Source organism: Poecilia formosa, unplaced genomic scaffold, assembly GCF_000485575.1.
Source record: "Poecilia formosa unplaced genomic scaffold, Poecilia_formosa-5.1.2 Scaffold13, whole genome shotgun sequence".
Taxonomy (NCBI): Eukaryota; Metazoa; Chordata; class Actinopteri; order Cyprinodontiformes; family Poeciliidae; genus Poecilia; species Poecilia formosa.
Window position 1 is genome coordinate 2,814,248 of NW_006799952.1, and position 22,786 is coordinate 2,837,033.

At 36.5% G+C, this 22,786-nt stretch overlaps 1 protein-coding gene across 5 annotated transcripts in view; it reads left to right on the plus strand.

Annotated features, from left to right (window-relative positions):
- The window catches only part of shank3a (SH3 and multiple ankyrin repeat domains 3a), a 145,927-nt gene that overhangs the window by 33,869 nt on the left and 89,272 nt on the right, over nt 1-22,786 (plus strand). For 4 of the 5 annotated variants that reach the window (XM_016668116.1, XM_016668117.1, XM_016668114.1 and 1 more), the window contains exons 2-3: nt 5,460-5,663; nt 8,126-8,197. In XM_016668116.1, coding sequence (XP_016523602.1) covers nt 5,460-5,663; nt 8,126-8,197 — 276 coding nt within the window. Of the gene's footprint in view, nt 1-5,459; nt 5,664-8,125; nt 8,198-15,771; nt 15,940-22,786 lie in introns of those variants that run through there. The other variant, XM_016668118.1, reaches the window with a different exon arrangement.

A 22,786-nucleotide genomic window follows, 5' to 3' on the forward strand; every position in this document is an offset into this window, starting at 1 on the left:
AGTACTAAGTAATGGTGAATGAAAATACTTTTATGAACGATTTATGCCCTTGTTATCAAATTAGCAACTTTTTGTGCTCCCTGTTTAGCGTTTTCTCTCCTGCTTGACTCTAGTCCTATCTAAACCTTATGTCATAATAAGCTTTTACCAAAGTTTTCTATTGCATCCAAAATGTATCTCAGGTATTCTAAAAAGCATTTGGAAATGCAGGAAACTGTTCATTAAGGTTTCTTTAATGAAGAAGAAGAAGAGGAAGAAGAAGAAAAAAAACCCGTTCCCCTTCAGAAAATAATCCTAAAAAAATTAAGTCAGCAGTTTTATTTGTTGCTTTGAGGAGCTCTTAATTCAGTAAAATAAGAACTCCATTGTCATCTCATTTAATTGATTATATAAAAGTGATGCAAATGTACATTTCTCATCTTTGTGTCACTGATCCCAGCTAACATAAGAGATTGTCTTCCAACTCCACAGATGCTTGGTTTTGGATTGATTCCTGACTTTCTCTAAAAATGTTTGCCATATCAATTACTGCAAACTCTGTAGCTGAGTTGGTTTATTTCTTTTATTACTCATTGCTTTGAGAAATAATTGTCTACTTTCCACCACATTATTATTATTTTTTTTTTTACTTCCATACCAAGTATTATATCAAGTAGCTCTGCATTGCAGTTCCTCTGCATATCTGCTGAAGGGGCAAAATTAATTCACGGCATTCATTAAGACCTCTGGGGTAGTTTTAGGTCACAGCCTTGTTTTAGGTGTTTCTTAGAAACTAAAGCAAAACAATAGTATATGCCTCTTTTTTAAAGTTCACTTACACAGGGCTTTAGCAATCCTTGCAGCTTCCAACAGAAATGTTGATATATTTGGCTTTGGCAGTCGCTGCACCCTGTCCTCAAGTAACTTCATTCGCTCCCTATCCATTTTCATACCGAGTTCAAAATCCTCGTGTTAACTTTCAAAGCCCTTCTAACAGGTTCTTCTCCTTCACCCTTTGTACACTTTTTAAAAAAAATCTTTCTTCTCTATATCACATAGCCATCTGTCCACCATGGGGCTCAGGTCCTTCAGATGCGCTGCTCTTTGAGTCTGGATTAGATTCTCAAACCACATCATCAGACACTCTTTCAAATCCATCAAAAGTCACTTGTGTACCTGACTTAGCTATCCTATATATCACTGCACAAATATTTATTTGTATTTCATATGTTGTTTTCCATGCAGGACGTTTTCAATATTTGGTAATGATGTGTTTTTATGCTGTTGAAGTAAAGCGAACTTCAGAGTGTTGAAAGGCGATTATAAATAAAAAGGCATGGAACTTTGTATAATTTGGACATATTGGGTTAAATAAAACTTTAAAACGTTTTGTTAGTTATTTTTGATCCACTTAGTTACTCAACCTACTAGATTATCTAGATTCTCAGAGACCTTTAGTGACATCTTCATTTGAACAGGTGAAAAATCCAAGCATTTTCTTATATTTAATTTTGTACCAAATGCTTCTATTAAACAGGTAAAAGTTAATTGTTTGCTAAAGCTCCTACATCCATCTTCTTTACCCCTCATTGCGTTTATAACCCTCACTGGGGTATAGAAGATGGGCGTAATATTGGTTTAATGCTGTGCACATGATGCAACCAGTTCATTTTGCTTTTTGTTTCTTTTGTTTTTCTCTGAAAAGATTTGTTTTTCAGTCGAGTTGTTTAGGATGTCACAACTTTTTAACCAAATTTCAAAGCTATTTTTAATGTTTAACTCGCAAAGTCGTGGCTTTTTAATATGAGTGTTTGCCTTCGACAGTCACTGTAGGTGCTGAAGGAAACAGCATTTTTTCTGGCTGACAATTTTCTGAGACTGTAATTGAATTTCTTCAAGATGCTTTAGTTTAGTTACCAGAGAGAGTAACACAGCTCGGGGATTTGCAATGTGTCAGGGCAGAGCACTGTGCTGGGCTCAAAGCACATGAATATTAACACTTTCGTCTTTATAGCCATTTCTTTTTAAATATAATAAAATAATTAGACTTTGTCCTAGAAATGTAGTCAGTTTGTTAACCAGAAACTATTTGACTATGGAGTTTAGTCATGAAATGCAACCGAATACAGCTTCTCCTCAGAGAAAAGACTTGCCTTGTTGCGTCTTTCATACTCCATTGTTTCAGCCCCGACGCATGTCCTCAGACATGGACATAGTCAAAAATCATAGCTCTTAATGAAAACAATGTGAACGCAGGTAATACATCACCTGGTCTACGATCAGCACTGGCTGTGCCTCCTACAAAAATGATCACTAATTCAGTTTTCTGCTACAGAATCCTTCCTGACTTTCACATGAATACCACTTTGATCCTTTTGATGGGGGCGGTCTATGTTTCTAATAAAGCTGAAGAATTATGTGTTGTGCCACACATTGTGTGTTGGGTTTGACTTTAACACATTATATTTGATTATTTAATTACATGTATTTTATAGTGTTGAACATTTAATGCAATTAATTGTTTTATTTTTAATCATACAAAAGTACCTTTGCTGTGCGTTTCTGGAGTGATGCCCCAATGGGGGTTCACCTTTGCTACACTGGAAAAATTAATGTTTATTTTGTTGACATATGATTTTCAAATATATTGGGTTTTGTTTGTCTATAATTAGTCAATACGCTTTGACTAATGTTAGACCCTGTGATTAGTGTTATTCAAAATGTTAATTGAGTTCCCCCTTTAGAACAATTACATCAGTGTTTGATCCATGCATACCTTTGGTTCTGAGCGTTTAGTTTCTCTCTCACCAGGCAGCAGCCTCTGCCGTCCATCCAGAAAATTGTCCTGTGCGCAGTGTTTGATAGTGTTTGGTATTCTGTCAAAGGAATGAGAGCATAAAAAAGTAAACGCAATGTAAAGACTCCAAGCCAGGCTACAAGCATGCAGATGAAAAATTAATATTTGACAGACCACTAGTTTTAAGAAAAGTACATCTTTATGTAATTCTCTAATGCTACATACAAAACAAATGTCTTCAAAAACATCTTTTCAAATCCTTATGAATATTTAGCTATCCATAAGAGGTAACAGAAGCAGTTTTGTTTCTTCAAAACCCGAATCATCACCTGCTGCTAAACAGATATTAAATACTGTACCGTCCACATTTTTAAAATGTCTAATAAATATTAAAGACTTTTAATGTGCTATGACAAATAGTGGGCAATGTAGAGAGTTTCCTTCTGCTGTAACACATCCAGAGAAGCTGGAGAACATAAATAATAAAAATATACACATATCTCACTTATCTAGGTTATCCTACATCAGTATTATTCTAAAAGAAGGCTAATTGCACTTTAAAATAACATGGGCTAATTGGTAAGGAATAATGAGTTGGATGCAATTACATTTTGCTATGTCTACTATATTTAATCAAGACAAAGTGGCACCATAAAAATATTAAATGTGTTCTTATCCGTTTCAGAAATATCTGGCGTTAATATTATTCCTTAATTAGTCTGGCTGACATCCATTCTGACACATAGTTGTAGGAAAGGTGGATAATTTGCCAACAACTGTGAAATGTGCCACAATTGTAGTTTAGCTTCAAGCAACAGATCAATAAATAAGTAAACAGGTGTGTGCCCTAAAAATGAAATCTGTAGAAATGCATTATTTACTTCCTACAACGTCAACAAATTGGTAAAGTGGCGCTGGCAGGCAACAAGACATAGGGATTTCATTTATTGGTGTAAAAGTTTTCAGCGCATGTCAGTTGTTAATGTCATCTTGTAGCTCTTAGCTGGGATAAGATGACATAGCATACTTCCAGGAACTGAAGAGTGAAGAGACACAATTAACTTTCAAGCGATGTCAACAGTAAAAACTGATTGAATTCAACAGATTACTTAAAATGGGTGATTTGAGGTGATTTTGTTGGATTTGAGCAAATTAAGCAGGATATGTCATTTATAAATCTCAGTATAGCTTGAATATTGCCTTTAGTAGTGATCTCGTTTTAACATGCTGAGTGTTTTTAAATGGATTCACAGCTGTGTTGACATCAGCATGGGGTCGTTCTGTTGTAATGTAGTGAAAAGATGTGCTTTCAGTTATTGTGTCTGGTCGAATAGGCCAGAGTTGTGATGATGACACAGACAACACTGGTAGATTTATAACTCGTGGGTTATGTTTCTTCTCTCTCTGCACCGTCTGTAGTGTCAGCTCCACGATGTGGTACGAGTTGGAAAATGTTGTGCCTAACACAACGCCTCATTTTAGAGACGAGCGTCTTAAAACAAAGTAAAACAAAATTTTAGCAGGAGATATTTTTATGTTCAGTGCATAAATATATTGGCAAGGCTTTAGCTATAGAGTATTTATAAATTTGATTACATTTTGTGCATAACATAATAATTGTTTTATCTGATTCCAGTTAAGTGGTTGCTTTGTTCACATCTTTCCCACAGTCATCAACATCTTTGCAGTGTTTCACTTGTGACTAAAACACATCTCCTGCAATGAAAGTATCCATGACACTCTAAAAAGATGTTTTGTAGATATTTGTTAAAACTGTCACTAACAGTTTAATATGAGACAGATCATATTTGAAAAAAAAAAAAAAAAATCTGGTTCCCCTCCCTTCCCTGTTCCTGTGCTCCCTGGAATCTGCAGAAATGCATCGCTTGGTTAGAAACAACCAATCAGAAGTTGTGTATGTGCTGCTCTGCTGCACCACATCTCCTTCACCACCGTGGAGCCTGCTGTGAGTGTGCAGGGTAGTAAGCACGGCCACCGATTGTGACAGACAAACAGTTTTCCTGTATCAGTCAGTTGTTTTTTCCACCATTAGTTGCAGCAAACTGGCAATCTTAAGCAGTGCATACACAAGCATGATTGACATTGCAAAGTCCTTCCTCCTGGTGATTGGTTGTTTCTGATGCGGAGCCGTGCATTTCTGTAGTTGGCGGCAGGACGACTGAGAGGAGGCACAAGAGCTTGATTTTTTTTTCCAGATTATCTGTCTCTTATTTTACTGCCACGGCAATATAATAAGAATATGACATACTTGTATTATTTCAGCAAGCATAATTAACTTCCTTAAACACTTATACATACTGCAGCTTAATTTCTCTAAGGGCAAGAGCATTCTATGAAAACCTTTTTGTTTTAGTTTTGTTTATTTCAGTATAATAGTCACAGCTGGCATTGAAAATGACCTTTTATAATCTGTTTTGGATGGTCTAGTTGCTCCAGTGTGAATTACTTATCATTACTAAAGGTCTAGTTATGATTCAAGCTGGTTGAGTCATAGCAAGTTCAATATGTGCCTCAAACGAAATTTATTTCATGCAGTTTTAAGTATAAACACTTTGAACATCAGTAAATAGGAACTCTGAAATGTCTTTGATAAAAGCCGGGTAATAGTAAAAAGAACGGATGATTAATCTTTTTTTGTTTTCTTTTTCTCTTGTCTCTGCAGAAATGTTTGAAATTCAATGTGGATGCACCAATCTGGCTGTCCAAGCAACGGATCCTGTGTACCCTCAACCAGAGCCTGAAGGATGTGCTCAACTATGGCCTATTCCAGCCGGCTTACAATGGCAAGGCTGGCAAGTTTCTGGATGAGGAGAGACAGCTTAGGGAATACCCTTTCCCATCCATTGCTCCTGTACCGTACCTAGAGGTAGGTGCTGATCATGTGTATGCATGAAACACTGTGGGCCGTGAGCAGAAGAGAGCTAAGGAAAGGAAAAGTAAGGGGTGCACATCACTGTATCATGCATTTCTCTCATGCTCCCAATCAGGATTGTCAATTCTGAAAAATCTCAATTAGTTTTGAACCCCCGCCCCCATCTTTAATTATGTTTTTTAATGTTTAACTTAAATAAAAAAAAAGCTTTTTTCTGCTCAACTTGTTGCTTAAAAAAAAGCAGATATTTACATTTTCTTCAAAATGCATCCAATTGACTGCAAGACCTTTGAAACCTTGATTAACGATAGATCCACAATTATTCAACCTCACTATTTCAAATCATGTCTTTTTTCATGTCCCTTATCCATAACACATACAGGGGATTTTAAGTATATAAGCCACTGTTTAAATGCTAAACTTGTACGAATATGAGATAAAAACAAATCTAAGCTTTAATCTCTTCAATGTGTCCTATAATCTATACAGAGAAATGGAAAAATAAGCAGATTTGTTTGAGAGAAAAACTAAAGAAGACACAACAGCCTGGTAGCATAAGTTTGCACACTCTTAAAGTAAACCTTCAGTTTCAGCCTCCAGTCTTCTTTGTCAGGAGTCTGTTAGCATCCTAAGTCTTGGCTTTGCAATATTTATTTATATACTATGTCCCACAAAGGTTCTCTACATATATCAGCCTTCTTCAGGTAAACTCTCACATTTTCTGTCAAAATTTAGTTCTGTACTGTGGCAAAGCTATTCCAGCACTGACATTTTCTTCTGGTTGAAGCTATTTTTTATATGCTTTATGTTAAATAAATAAGGTCCATTTTTATTTTTGGCTTTCTAGCAGACAACTGAGGATGTGTCATTGTTTGAAAAGATAGTTATCGTTCAGTGTATAAACGTCTGAATTTAAAGACATTCCTAAATAAATATTTGGGAAATTCTCTCTAATTATTGTGGCATTAGAAGTATTTTTTTTGCAAGTCTACATGACCTGATGCAAGAGAAGTTTGGTCTGTATATAAACTAGTATCAACTGTATGAACACAAGAAGACTGGATGCTCAAACTGCATATTTATGGAACCAAATTGTTAAATTTGCAGCTGAGTTGTCAAATGTATTACACTGAAATTATTTCTTCTGGACTAAGTTTTATACACTGGAAAAACATGGCATTTTATCAAGTGGGCTGATAATTAATATCTGTTCTAAAAAAAAATAAGCCCATCTTGTAAATAATCAGTAATAGCATGTATCACTGCAATAAAATGTGTGTGTGTGTGTGTGTGTGTGTGTGTGTGTGTGTGTGTGTTTTGTCTCGCCCCAGTTCACAAAGCATCCGTCCCCATGTTTGTTTGTTTGCTGCTATCATGGCGTGTCAGTCAAACTTCATAACAATAATGCTGTCCTCAATGGCAGTGTGGTGTTTAGAGCAGCTGCCATCTCTCAGAGATAATTGCAGTGCTTGTCTGTCACAGTTTGTGATCTGAGAGAATATCATGCACAGAGTGGGGGCTAAAGTTGTCAGGTGGTTTTACGACAAGTCATGTTTATTTTCAGAATTACCCCCCATGTCAACAGGGGCAGAGCGTTATCAAGGAGAAAAATAAGAATACTAATGACTTTTAACATTACTCTAGCATTTCATTTGGAAATACCTCATGTCATTTAGCTGTATCCGGTCATATATTATGACTCAATATAATTGCACTCCTTATTTTAATTAGTTTATGTGGACAATTGGAAATGCCAGGAAGAAGTGAAGCTTGTCTTTTGTTGTTGCTGCTGAAATGCTCTGTGGTAGCAGAGCATTAGTGACACACAGGACTTATATAAATGTTCCTCTCTTGTTTTATGTTTGCTGAGTGGTTTGTAGTTGAACTTTAAAAAGCTTGCAGTTAAGTTGAATAGGTGTGGATCTAGCAGGGTGTGTATGTATATGTCCGCTGACACTTCTCTGCTGGAACACTGTGTGTGCCATTGATTGACCTGCAGTTGGACCCTCGGGCTGGGACTGTGCAGAGATGATTGACAGGTTTGGATTAGCAACTAAAAATCCTCTGTTCGCTTCTGGATTTACTAAGTTGGTAAAGTTGAAATTTGTTTGTTATTGTTTTGCAATTAACCTTTGTACTAAAGTTTCTATGAGTTATAGACTTTGGAAAAAAAAAAAAAGATAAACAGAAATGCTGGAAAGGGCTGACAGGTGTTTACAGTGAGATATTTGTTGTCCCCCAGCACATTAAAAGAGTAGAAATGTCTCTGAGAACTTCCTGCTTCTTCACCGTTTACCCTTTCTCTTTCAACGGCCAGCTATTAAACAATTACATTCATTATTTTGTCTAGGAAACAAGTTAAGGGTTCTTTAATTAATTCTGAATGATTTCAGTAATCTAGACAAACAAAAACATTAAACCTAAACTGTCAAATGTGTTTTGCTCTTTTGTTTCAGTTCCGCTATAAAAGACGCGTCTACACACAGACCTACATAGATGAAAAGCAGTTGTCTAAGCTTCACACTAAGGTAAGACCAAAAAGCTGCAGAGAATGGATGTTTTTTTCAACCATTCTGTTCAAGATATTTTATTCTGTTAAGACGCAATATTTAAAAAAAATTATGCTTTTTATATTATATAATTACAAAATGTGTGTTAAAAGTGTGGATATGATGTCTGGCTTGTGTACGGCAGTTAGGTTGTAAGGAGGGCTTGTAATAATACATTGCATTACCCATGTCTTCATTGACCTGCCATGGTTGGCATTACATTTTTCTCCAATTTTTCCTTATCCTGTCAGTTTTATGCAATTTTTCCACAATAAGCAAGATTTTGGTGCTCTTAAGAGACAGGGTAAAAAATGTATTAATGTATAAATGTGCTTTACTCTGTGCACGGTCTGGCGGGGTCACACTGACCCGCGTGCGCTTTTACAAGGTTGTTGTTTTGTGTGGTTTCGGAAACTGATGGTCTGATGGGACACCCCCATCCTGCTCCATCTTTACCCCACTGCTTAACCCCACTAAGACCTACGGGAGAGTTAATGCTGATTTTCAGATAACAAGGCATTTTGCTGTACATAAGATATATCTGATATATCTGCAAGGACAGATATATGAGTAACAACAAGTCCTCTGCTGATTTTAGAAAATTTGCTGAAATATGTTTGCCACTTGAGTCAACGTGTAAGATATAAAATATTACTGATGACATTTAAAATCTCAAAAACAAGTACACTCCAATTTGTTTAGCCACACTTGCTTTGCTCTTTAAGATGAATCAAAGTATTTCCTTGCTGCTTATCTGTAATTTCATTTAGATATTTGTGTCCTGAGGGATCTTGTTAAGTTTTATTTACTTACATTAATGTGCTGCTCATCAACAGCCACATAGTAAAAGCCCTTCTCTGTATTTGATAGTTCATTCATGTGTAATTGAACTAGCCCCTTGAGGCTGTGTGAACCATTAAGAGGCTTATATAAGGACAATATGTGCTCTTCCACAAAGTTCCCTGCAATTAGATATCACATATAAATGGGACAACACTGGTTTTTGCATTAAAAATGTGAAAAACAGAGATTTGTTCTTTGGTCATCACTTCAGGAACTAAGTTGGTGAAAAGCAGTGAAATCTAGAAATATCTTTTCTTTTTTTCCTCCAAAAGAGAGACTCGCATTGATTCATGACATATTTCAAACATTTTTTTTTTTTTTGTAATTTTGATAATTATGGCACGCAGATTTGGAGTACTTCGGCTTGTGACACTCCTGAGGTATAATGGAAGGCCAGGTTGCTTTGATAGTGGCTTTCTGCTCATCTGCATTGTTAGTTCAGGCTTTTCTCATCTTCCCTTTGACAATATCCAATTAATTTTAAGAGTATATAATTTAAATATCTTTTTATAACAACTGGTTGTCCTCCCATCACTGTAACTGTGCTCAATCTGTTGAGACTGCTCCAGTCTGCTGTCTGCCGTGACTCCCAAAAATCCAATTTCTTCTGCATATTAATATAACATATGATTTTTTTCTTTTTAAAATTAGTAAAACATTTTTTTTTTCCTTTAATTTTTCATGATGTTCTAATCTTTTGAAATCTACCTGTGGTGAGTGGCGTGATGTTTTTTTTTTATGTTTTTTTTTTGTGTGTTAGTTCAGATATGAGCAGAGCGCAGATGGGCCAGACGGCTACAGTAATCTCTTTCTCCACATTGTAAATCTGCAGGCTTTGGTTAACAGATTCGAAGGGGTAATTCTGCCAGATACTGGTTTCGACAAAGAAAGGTGGTCAGAAAGGAAAACATAGAGCAGAACGTAGACCAGCTCTTTAATTCTGTTATGAGTTTTGGACAGTCTGGCAGAGTGTGAGCATAGACCTTCCTCACACCAGACTTTTTAATTTGTCACAGTGGGAAATGCACAGATGGAATTAATAACACTAATGATGGCTTAGTTGCCTTCAGTGTCCCACTAAACCATGACTGTGAACCAGCATGCTCAAAATAAGACCTCCACTAAGTGAAATAAAGACATTTTCTGTGATTTCAGTTTCAGTCGTACTCTTACCCTTTTCTCTTTGGAGTTTGTATGTTTGTTCTCTCGCTCTCTCGCTCTGGGTCTTTTTCAGATGTTCTGTTGTTTGACCGCTCGTAAAAGCTATAAACATACAGTATAATATTGTGAAAAAGCATTGTGGATATGCAAAGCTGTGTAATTAGATGAGAATTTGAACCCAATTTGGGCCTGAATGCATATTCATGTTGTAAGTGGGTGTGATAAGTGGAACACAGATAAATTTAACTGCAAATGCATTAAACCTCATCAGATGGCCAGAGGAATTAGCATTGTGAATTTATCTAGTTGCTGTTTTTTTTTGTTTGTTTTTTTTTTATTTGTCACAAAAACTTTGTCAGCTGGGTTTTAATCAGATATTATCCATGCTGCATATTATTCTGAAGGAAACAATAAGCAATTCATTTCTGCATTGTGTTCTAGTTTGCATATTACTTTTCTGTCTTTATGTCATCACGTTTATCTTTCTCCTAAGGGACAAAAATCTTCATTTCTGTGCATCGACTGACTCCTCCCATTCATGTCTACAGTAAAGGGCTCGACACATGGAAGGCGATGTCGCTGTCTCTCCATTCAATAGGAACTTGTGCAATGAGGTGCCAATCATTCGCGCTCCTCCTGCCAAATTTGTGCATGTGAAATATCAAGGTCGTCCACGTAGATGTGCACACGCGTGTTTGTGATGCGACACAAGAACATTGGAAAATAATTTGTCGTCGTTGTTGCCATCGCGTGGGTTTCACCCCAGGTGACCTTTGGCCTTTTCTGACGTTTGTCACTTCCCGTGTGTTGAGCCAGCAAGGATGAGTGAATTCTTGCATCAGTTACTTGCCAGGCGCATGGTGTGATATTCAGGATTGTGATATTTAGATAAACAAGAGATATAAACAAATCTGTTTAAAAATCTGTTTCATTTTCAGTTTAATGAAGTCCATGTTTGTCACTCATAAAATGAGGATATGCTGTATTCTGTCTGTATCACCTTTAAGTATTTGTGATTGGTCTGTAATTTGCAATTTGAGTTCGTAATACGTTAGCTAACCAAAACAACTTCTCTTCCTCTGACTTCAAATCAGTGAAGCTTTTCCTCTAATAATAATTTACAAGAACACATTAAAACAAATATCCTGGATGTATTGTTCCATAGATGACAAATTATTTCTGAAGTGAGTTTTATTCATAATACAAAAAAGTAGCCTAAAACTATTTAATTGTTTCCACGTGAACCAATGCTTGTGTGAAAGTTTCTCATTTATTATCAAAACTGTGGAGCCCTGTTATTTATTTTATTTTCCAATTTCGGATTCTTCTCCCCTGCAGCACTGTTGTTTCACTCAGCCGCCTTTTATTTCTGCACAATTCAGTCAAAGTCGGTCACATAAACATGCTGTGGCAAACACAGGAAGTCAGGAGACAGGGATTGTTTGCAAACTCGCCGTTTCAACTTTATTAACAGCTTCAGCAGTAACTTTGGCCACTAATTTTAACTGGATTCTCGCTCATGGTGCCTCAGCACAGTCCACATCCATTGCCAGACAGTCAGCTAAATACAGACTGGTAATCTCTGTGTTCACAGAGACTGCATGTACTATAAGCCCTGCCGCTCAACACATCGACATAAACAATTCTCTAAATCCTTGCACTAATGACCACAGAAAATAACATTTTGAAATATATGATGAATTTCTAAAACAAATCATGAACTTTGCAACAACTGACTAGCTAAGAACTTTGTCTGATTGAAACATATTTTGGGTAATTATAAATTATTCAAAAAATGACTGATCAGATGAGTGATTTCCTCATTGTATATTCCTGACCAGTGGATCTGTGCTGTGCACTTCAGATAAAGGATTCAGTGGGAAACAGTGAGAAATGCTGAATGAGACAGAGACAGAAGAGCAACGAGAAAGGGATGAGTCATGCTCTCAAATATTGCTCTTGTCTAACCGTTCTAGTGAGACCTGCTTCTGCCTTCTCCTGTTCTACTTTGATTTGTCAAAGAGTGAATGAGTGAGTGGTACTGAAGTGACTTACACAAAAATAGATCAGCTACTGCCACTAGGGATTTCATGGAATAAGCAAATCATACATTTAGATAACATTTGGTGTTATCTATGTTTCTCTCAGGTCAGTTGCAGTAGAACAAGTAAAACATTCAAGACATCTCTGCATCTGATACTGCCCTGCAGAGTAAAAGCATAAATGAGTGAGTGGTGTTTGGGGGTAATTATGAAAGAAGTTATCTGGGAAAACATCCTTTCTTTGGAGAGTCATAGTGAACAATTACCTGTGAAAATAATAGTATTTTATCTTAGCAGACTGTGTAAAAGTAGGATAAGGATTTAGACCAGCATTGATCCTGCAGACTTTGTCAAACATGAGATTCCCTGCAAATCTAATACTGAAAAAGACGGAGAACTTTGTTGCAGTTGTCATCAATCATGCATGTTTAAGATCCGCATTTCTTGCCCCAGGCTTTGCTAATATTTAACAAACATTGGTTTTACAATGCAGGTCTGCTGTTTCCCTATTCCTTTAGTTTTTTTTTAAGCACATTTTATTTTGTGCAGTAATAGAATAAACAGTGAAGAGTGAAAACTTGTTTTAGCCATTGCAGCTACTGTCCTCACTGTTCATCCCACAACATGCTGTCATGTAAGTCAGAGGTGAAGCATTAGCCTACTTTGCTACCATGGTGTTCATTAGCTTCAGGCTAAACTTTAAAATTAGGTCATAGTTGTTAGGAATTTGCCATTCATTTTTTTTATCTTTGCCTGACTGAACCAGACCTCGTCACTATGTTACTGTCCTGGTTAGCCATGCATGGTAACTACATGGGAAATTTCCATAGTATGCTTTCAGGAACAACAGAGTGCATGTGTGCAAGTGATTATATTGCTAATCATGTAGGCTGGGCCTATAAAATAGATGGCTTTCTGACTATGCAATAAAAAACTAATTCAGCAAAGTGAAAAAAAAAAACAAAAAAAACTATTAGTAATATATCTGAATATGTATTCAAACTAACCCAGTGATTTAAAAAATACATTTCAAGTTCACTTTCACCTGTGTAAAGTTTGAGAAATTATGTATTCATTTAATGCACCATAGTATCCATATGTCAGATGATATTTTAAGGTGCAACGAAATGTTGTGCCTGTATGAAGAAAGAAACAAAGCTAAAGGTTATATAGGTTAGTGATAGCAAAGCCGGTTGGGTCTTATGAAGCTTGCGGCAAAACAGTAATAGAGCAGTTAATAATGCACCATTTCATAATGTGGTCATGAATGCCACGAAGCGCAGTGCTGAAAAAAAAACTGCAATTTATTTGCAGTTTTCTGAAACGCTTTGTGAAATAATACACAGTAATAACACATGGTTTATAAGGTATTCCTATTTAACTCAGTCGATAATCAGCCTGTCATATAGCATCAACTGTGCATTTCAGCATCTAGATGTGGTAAAAATGACTTGCTAGGGGCACTGTGTGGTGTAGAAGCAGATACAGGGGTTATACTTTTCAATACAGCAGTCCTGGTTTTGATTCCTGACCCTGAGACCTTTTTTGTTGCATGTCTTTCCCCCCTTTCTTTTTCTTTCAATTTCCTGTCTGGTGACCGTCAAAGAAGGCCACTAAAAAAAAAAATTCTTAAGAAATTATTTGCTGAAGTTAAAACCAGGCATTTGAATAAGCATGTGATTTAAGATAACATGTTTAATTTCTGATAACAGTAGATCAGAAATTGTTGATCAGTTTAGACCTTTTAGCAAAACCACCTTCCTGGCTTACAGAGCGTTGTGCGCCAGTGAAGAGTAGCTGTGTGGAGGAAAATGCCTCAGAGGTTAGAAGTAAATGGACAGGCTAACTTGATGTAATAGAAATGCAAAAGAAGATTTATTAATGACTAAAGTATGCAGAATACCGCCTTTGAATGCACAACACATCCAACCTTAAAGTGTATTGGCTACAGTAGTAGAAACCTCTATGGGTGCCTCTCATGACATCTTAAAAAAGGACAATTCACATGACAGACTGGAATATAAGTTGATCATCTGGCTTGTTGTTATTTTTTTTATTTTTTTTATTTTTTATTTTTTGGTTTGACCAATTTTAGCTGCGCTATTCAGATAATAGGTAAGGTAAGATAATTTGATGTATAATTTTATACATTTTCAGCAACAAGGCAGTTCAAAGTGCTTCACATGAATTAGAAGCAAATACAACAAAACAACAAACCAAAGGAAAGAGCAAAAGAAAACAAAAAAGTATAAAATGGCAAATTCGTTCCCCATGTTTAAGAATAAGAAGTCCGTAATTTATAAACTAGTAGGGATTTCTCTGGATTCTTGTTCTGATAAAACTAGATGATACTTTCTAGGTATATTCTATATTTGTAAACTAATAAGAGTTTCTCTACGTCTTGCTTCTACTAAATGTTGATCTAATGTAATGAAACTGGTTCATTAAACCCTAGAGGGAGCGTATGGTACCACAGTCCCCTCCAGTCACCAAACATCATCCCAGTAGGGGATGTAGTGGAAGTTCCATTCATGGATGTGCACACAATGTATCCATGGCAACTGTTTGATACTAGCAGAGTGGATCTGATAAAACGGATGGTGATTGCTGGTGATTTGAGCAAGTTGGGTAAACTTGTCTCTAAGAGTTAGTGATGCAGTTTGATAACGTGGCCATGGATATCATGAAGTACATTCTTGTATAAACTGCTATTGTAAATGTTTTTTTTTGTGTGTGTGTGTGTGTGTTTGTCTTTAAAAATTAAACAAAAAACTATAATGTATTTCCTCTGGATAATAATGATCTTGTTTTTCACAAGAATAAGGCATTAGTGCAACAATCTGTAGGATTGTTTCAAGTGTGAGACAGACCAATTCATAACAGACTTCTCAGCAGAGTAATGGCATTCCTCCTGCACTGAGCTTCTGTTGATAGCTGTGTTTTTGAATGAGAAGTCATGCATTATTTTGCATTTGTTAATGAAACTATATGAAGAATGTAGCTCATTGTAGATGGTATTTTGAGATTTCAGATTTCACCGAAGGTTTATTCATCCTGAACTTATTGGAGTAAGTTATTTCAACAGTAACTAATGTGAAAGTTGAAATGGGATTTACACAATCGATTACTTTTGTATATTTACCTTTTCTTAGTTTAGTTCCTCATTCTCCATACTTTTCATTTGTTTTCTCATTTGATTGTTCTTCTCTCTTCACTGTTTTTCCTCCCTCCCCATAAATCTCTCTCTCTCTCTCTCTCTCTCTCTCTCTCGCTCTCTCTCTTTATCTCTCGGCTTGCTCTCCAGCACAATCACCCTTTACCAACACTCTATCGGTCTGTGTATGAACAGGAGTCAGTGAGTGTCTGTGTGAGCGACCATGTGAGTCTCCACGTGTTACTTTGACAAGACGAAAGGCGGTGAAAGAGGGGGAGGGGGCGGAGGAGACGAAGAGGAGGTGGAGGAAGGAGGGACTGTCCGGAGGGGTGGGGGTCTGGTTATGGCCATATGGAGGATGTAGTGGCATGAAAACTGTAGCTGACCCACTGGAGTTTGCGTGTGCTGGGGGAGTGTGCCCACGTGTGTGTGAGATGGGATCTGCTCTTGGAAGAAGACGACAAGCTGAGAAAAAGGACAAAACTAGTGAAGAAGCCAGGAAGGCCAGGCTCTATAGTAAGGTACCCTGACTGATCTCATCATCTTCTTTATTTACTGTAGTCATTAGCTGAAGTTTAAGCACACCTCTCCCTGCCTTTTCCATGCACTTCCATACTCCTGTCATTCACAGACACTTCACGGTCCATCCCTCACTACCTGCCTAAGCTTTTCCTCTCTCCCAATCCCTCTCTCTTTGGCTTTCGTTCTGTTGTTATGCTCTGCTGCATGTTGGATGTGTGAGGAACTGGTGCAACCTTATCTAAAACCCCGACAGAATGCTAATGTTTTCCCCTGCTCTGGTTCAGCTATTCAGCGTTTGCTGCATTTGGCCCACATATGTGAGGTTTTATCTGTTTGTGTGTGTCTGGTATGTTGTGAGATCTTTAGATGGGTGTCTAGATTTGGTGAATGTGAGTGACAGTGGTTTGCTTCTGTTTTTTTTATTCTTTTTGAGGAGACATGGCCAAAATGGTTCTATGTGTGTGTTTGCAAGTGACAGCACGGTACAGCTAAAAATGTCCATGTGTTTCTGCATTTAAATTTATTTGAATGTGTGTATAAGGCTCTAAAAGTAAAGTATTGTCCTCTATTCTTTACTGTTGAAGTTGCTTAGTACATACATTTGTTCTTTACATTGCTGTTGATGTTTACCGATGAAATATGGCTTCGCAATTTGCTGCAGGATGATGGTGCTAATGCAGTAGCTGTGGCACAATTAGACGATTTATTAGCCCATCAAAGTTTGTGTTTTATAAATAATATATAATAAGTGTAGTTACTGACGCATCAAATCTGACAGTCTGTCAGAGAGAGATCAGCAGGAGTTCTCTGCCCTGCAAAATGTTTGACATGAGCTACTGCTCAGCGATGTCGCCTGCTTTATGTTTTCATCTCCACTTCAGGTCAATTATTGATTCTGTACATACAGAATTTATGAGCTGTTAAAAGTTTGAGATCATCTCCATGTCATTTCTGTTGTTTCATTATGTCTTACAAATTGAAAGAGTTTTAAATTAGCAATGTACAAATTTTTATTTTAGATATTAGATTGTGACCTAATTTCAGGAAAAATCTCAAAGATTTATTCATGACAAATGGTTGCACTGCCCCCCTATCCATCTTTGTATTTTCACTTGTCATTAATATTTCACTTAAACCGTGTGAGGTGTGTGTGAAAAAAGATAGAGAGAAACGGAGAGTGAAGCGGCGGATTACAGAAAAGAAATCGATTCTGTTTTGTTGCATATAGTCTGAAACCAGGCCATGTAGAAATTATAGCTCTAGGCTGTTTAAAATACATGCAGTAAGTTCTCTCTATGTTGAACATGTATGCATTGGGATTCTTTTCACTTTCAGATGCACAAAATAAGTTAATGCGGTAAAGAAAAAAAAAACACACACAACACATACAGCTTTGACAACCATTAAACTAATTCTGCCTATATTTTTACTGCTTAGCTGTTACTCCAAAAATTGCTATTAGGAGTATTTTTTTTTTTAATGCAGTTTATTAATATCATTTTACAACCCCCCACTTCACAATTGTTCTCACAATCCCAGGTTTTGGGAACACTTGGGACAGCTTTGTGACATTTTGCAATTATAAATATGAGCAAACATAGATCACATGTGGGATTTTTTAAGACTCCATTTGGGATTGTTTTTCCAACTCTCATTCAACATCCACACGATCCCATTTGCTGAGATTAATTACATCTTCATCATTTACAATATTTGCGCTACTGATATTGTAGAACTGTTATTTTTCAGTGTCACCATTTGATCATAATTTAAAACTGTCACTGAGACGTGTGTCCAAAATATCAGGGAGTCGATGGGTCCAAGTTCACTTCTGAAAATGCAGAAGTCATTGTTGGTCGATGAAAGATTAGAAATCAGGTCTCAAGCTTGACTCTGTGAGGGTAAAGACCAAAGAGCATGAAAAAAAAAACAACTTTGGATGGATATAGACAGTTCAGTTCAACTAAACATGAAAAGTCTGCTACTAAATCAACCTACTGAGGTTAGAAATATCTTCAGAATTAGGAGTTGTCTATTACAGCAAAGGAAACCTGTGTATACCTCAGTCTGTTAGATTAAAGTATATAGGAATCTGTAAACAAATCTCTGTCAGCAGCAGCTCATCTAAGATGCTGCTAGGAAAAATATGAACAGCGAGAGTGAATTCAATCCTGGTTATCCATCCATTCATTACTATACTTTTTCACCTTCCCTCTTGTTGAGCCACCTGGTTTTACAGTCTTAATGTTGTAGGATTACAGTTGATTTCACATTAGAAAAAAAAATACATTAAACCGACTGCAGAACAATTGTTGTGGGTAAGTCTGTATGAATAAATGATTGTTAAATCAGGTTTCATTGACAGGGAGTACAATAGAGTACTAATAATCATCAGGCTGCATGAATAAGCTACCCACACAACTCTCATCTCAGCCTGGAGTGTGTTGGCTGCCCTCTCCGTCGCCTGAAGGGATGTTTGCCATCAGGGTTCAAACACAAAAACAGTCTTTGTTCATGTATTTTCAGCTTTATTTTGACTTAAGTTCTAGTTGGCTAAAATCCAGCTCAACACAGATTCCTTTGGTTGTGTTTCATCCACCAGCTCTGCCCCCCACACACCACCCCTGCTGTCTGCATCTCTGTCCTACTGTCAGTTCGAAAGCACATGACTGGGCCTGATTCAGCTTTTTCTTTCTCTGGACTCTTTGATTCTGATGACAGCATGCATTCCCTCTATCCTATCTCACTACACTGCTTACAAACAAAATCACAACTTTTATTGTCTTACCTTATGTGACAGAAGAAAACATGCTGACTCTATGTCATTGCACAACTTAAAATCCTTCAGTCAGTTTAGATCCAAAAGATGCTTATGAAAAAAAAAAAAAACATGTTTTCATATTTGCATGGTATAGTGAGTTACAGTATTTTTTTTACATATGAATGTGAAAATGTCTCGTGCTACCCATTAAGCGTAATTATCTGTGAGAATCCATCTCGCCATCATTCATCTGCAGCCTTTGTGTGCTACTAACTGTTTTATTTGTTCATGTGTTTGGGGGGTGCTATACTATACAATAAACCTGCACTCTCTGAGTTAGTCACTGTGTTGTTGAGTGAGGAAGAGGCTGTCGCTTTATTCGGTTTTGTTCTAGCCCGTAGTCTAATTCAGAAAGCTTTGACTGTTCTGCCTGCCTAAACTGTGCTTCATCAGGAGGAATACCAGATATTACCCTGAACATCTTATTGAATTTCTCCTGAAAAGGATTTCTCCTGAGGGATCATGCTGTTGCGTTCAGAGAGAGCTACTTGGAGACGGGCTACAGAGGTTAGACACTTACCTCGACAATCATCCACGAGGTTTGCCCTGAAAGCAAATTACTGCCACGACAGAGCAGCTGCAACATTTAGAACAACGTGAAATGGAAATACTGGCAACATAGTAATTAATCTGCTTATATTTAATTGTAGTACAGTTTTAAGTTTGCAATTATATTAAGCCAGAACTCTAGTTTGCTTTGTGTAGTTATACATTTACACTGACTATAGTATTAAATTAGGTTTTTACTATATGCTTTGTGTTTTACTTGTTGTTACTGGTTATTTGGTTAGTTAAAGCAAGCAGCCGTCATCCGCAGATATGATCTCTAACCCTATGTGTTCATGTTCTGTGAGTTGTCAACAAGGGCTTCTTCAGCCCAAAACATAATTGAGGAGGCCAACTACTATAATCCATCCAAATTAATATTTTTAGTTGATATGATAATATACCGTTTTGAGTGCTTGCTTCACCTTTTTAATTGAAGTGATCATTTTTTATCCACACAACTATAACTGCTGAATAACTTCTGACTGCTGTCTTTAGTCATCCTGTGTGTGTGTGTGTGTGTGTGTGGGGGTGTGTGTGTGTGTGTGAGTGTGTGCATGTCGCTTCGGTTCAGTTCACTTCGTCTCCAGTCGTTGATCAGCTCCATCCAAACATGCAGCTGGGTTATAAAAGTTTCCTGTAAAGTTTTCTAAAGCCAAAAGGATTTAACCTTTTATCTTGTAATGTTAGGTTACGAAAAAGAGGGTCTGCCATGCTACTTGACTTAACACAGAAGCATGAGATTTTATTAATAAGCTGAAAGAAAAGAATAGACTACTGTTTTCTAAACTGTTCAATGTATGATGGAAGATATAGTGTGTGTCTGCTACATTTTTGTCTGAATAAATGCTAAATAACTTGGAAACTACTGGTTATTTGGTTAGCCAAAGCAAGCTTAGTTAATTCTGCAAACTTAGTTATTTGGTTAGTTAAAGGCTGCACTGCCGCACAATTAAGATAGAGCCACCCTGTATGTTTGATCAGTTTATGATGTAAATCAAATGGTCCTTCATTTGATTTTTGTTGCATGTGTTAATACATACAGAAAATAACTACATTTTGCTAGCTATGTTACATAAAATGTTAGTCCTTATTATTACATTTTTAGGATATTTCAAGCATTTAATAGTAACAGATCTTTTTTTTTATTTGGAGTTCCACTAATGACTAAAATTAGAAATGTATTCTGTAAATACAGAGATTTAAATATGTATTTATCTCATTTCTGTCATGTTTTAGTTGAAACCTTATATCTAAACGGTATAAGCACTTAACTCTACTTTAATGTTTAATGCAATAAATGTCAAATTTGGTTACTGAAAATGAAACATTTTATTTTGGACCACAATATTTTTGTTTACTATAGTTGATCAGAAAATGTGTGTGCAAATTTATCAAAATTAAAAGCAATGTAAGTAGTCTGCCTATAGTTCTTTGGTCAAGCCACATCAACATTAACAACACGGTGCTTAAAAGTAAAAATGACAAATGCAAACAAATCTTAAACAGTCCTAAAACTGGAATTACACTAAAGAAAGCAAGCTAATGAAAATATGTTCTGATCACAGTGATAATGACTTTGTCTTACTGGAAGCTTGCGAGTTATGAATAAAGGCTGAGCATTCACAAGGGATGTGTGAAAGGGAATTGTCTGCTAATCAGTGCCATTATTGGTTTATTATCTGTTTGTTGTTGCTATAGCAGCAGTATCCTCTTGGTGTGTGTAGTTGTGTGTAAATAAATTAAGTAACTTTTCTTCTGAAGTCTTCAGCACTTCTTTGTTGTGTCGCTCTGTTTTGAGGCCTGTTGGTACATTAAATTTACTCAGTGGTTTATTTTGCTGCTATACATTAAGGACAGAAGAGTCCTCTTAGACAAAATCATATTCCTTAGGATTAAATCCACACTGTCAGACTAGAAATTGAGCTTTTGGTCGCTTAGAGCATCACACTTATTCTCCTTCATGCTTGAGTTTGTAGCTGGATTCAGGTTTCATTAGCTCAGGTAAACATACTGAACAGACAAACTGAATGTTTAAGTGAATGGGTATATATATATATATATATATATATATATATATATATATATATATATATATATATATATATATATATATGCACAAAGAGGCATTGAGAGTTATGCAGCAACTTGGTGTCTGAAGAATTTAGGACATCCTCCTTAATAAAAAGGGTGACTCATATTTTTCTTCAACTTTCAATGGAAACCGGAAACAATTAGTAGTTTGCCTAAATTTCAAGAGCACTCCTGTGATAAAAGTTTTAAATTAGTCTATAAAGTCTTTAAAGTACCGGTCTGCAGTCAGCTGGTTGTGAAGGAAGCTGTTCTGGTCAGATGAAACCTTACATTTTCGGTATAAAAGCCAATTTTCATGTGTGGTAAAAAGGTCACACTGCCCATCTCCCTGATCTCACAATTCCCACAGAAAACCAACATCATCCACAAGTTTTTTATGTCAAATGACAGGCCTTCAGAAGGAACACAGGAACTGGTCATTCCTTTTTGGAGGACATATTGAACTACATACTCAGAAATATGGAGGGAAACGTTCAAGGAGATGGAAAAGACTCATTATTTGGCTCTTTTTTTATTTTAATTTTAAGTTCACTTTTCAGTTACTTAGTTGTTGGTGTTGTTGGATGGCTGTTTAGATGTGTTTTTAACCATAATGCAGAATTTCGACTTTGTAACAAATTGGCATAGCTACAGTTGAATTGCCCCCCTGAAATTAATAATATTCTGAATCAGAATCTAATATCTACATTGACAAAGTCGGAAAGGTTTAAGTAAAAGGTAAAAAAAGAGAGAAATGTTTAAAGAAAAAAAAAAAGAAAATCTTTGCTTTGAATGGATGCACCCTGGCAGATTTGAAGAAAGGAACCAGGGAAACAATCAGTGCAAAGAAAGAAATCAGGGCATCTGGGGAACAGATCAGTGGAAAGATCAAATCAGGCTTTTATTTCCTGGGAAGAGCAAACTAAACAAACACAAGACAGATGCTGAATTAGCTTGTTGGTGTTGATGACTGGTGAGTAAATACCAATCAGCTTCGTTGTTGTAGTGTTAGATTTCTTTTATTGACTCTGTCAGTTCAGGTGCCAATAAGTGGGTTTTTAATCATGAAATGATTGCAGTCATTTGAGTCAGCTCTTCACTAATCTGAAGCTTGACACAGTCACATCTGCAGGTTGTTAATCAAACGGGTTTAAGGCAGTTTTTGAGCTTCATAATAAAATCACTGAGACAAAAAAAAAAGATAAAACTGAAAATTCTTTAGGCCATAATTTACAAAGACGGTGCTGCAACATATTTATATACTCCAGACCTTTACTGCTGTGCTTTGCTTTACAACTATTTGAAATGCACAACCTTATTTTGGATACACACTCAGTTCTGTTTTTTGTTGTTTTTTTCTTCTTTTACTTAAAAAAACGGCTGCACTGCCTCACAATTAAGATGGA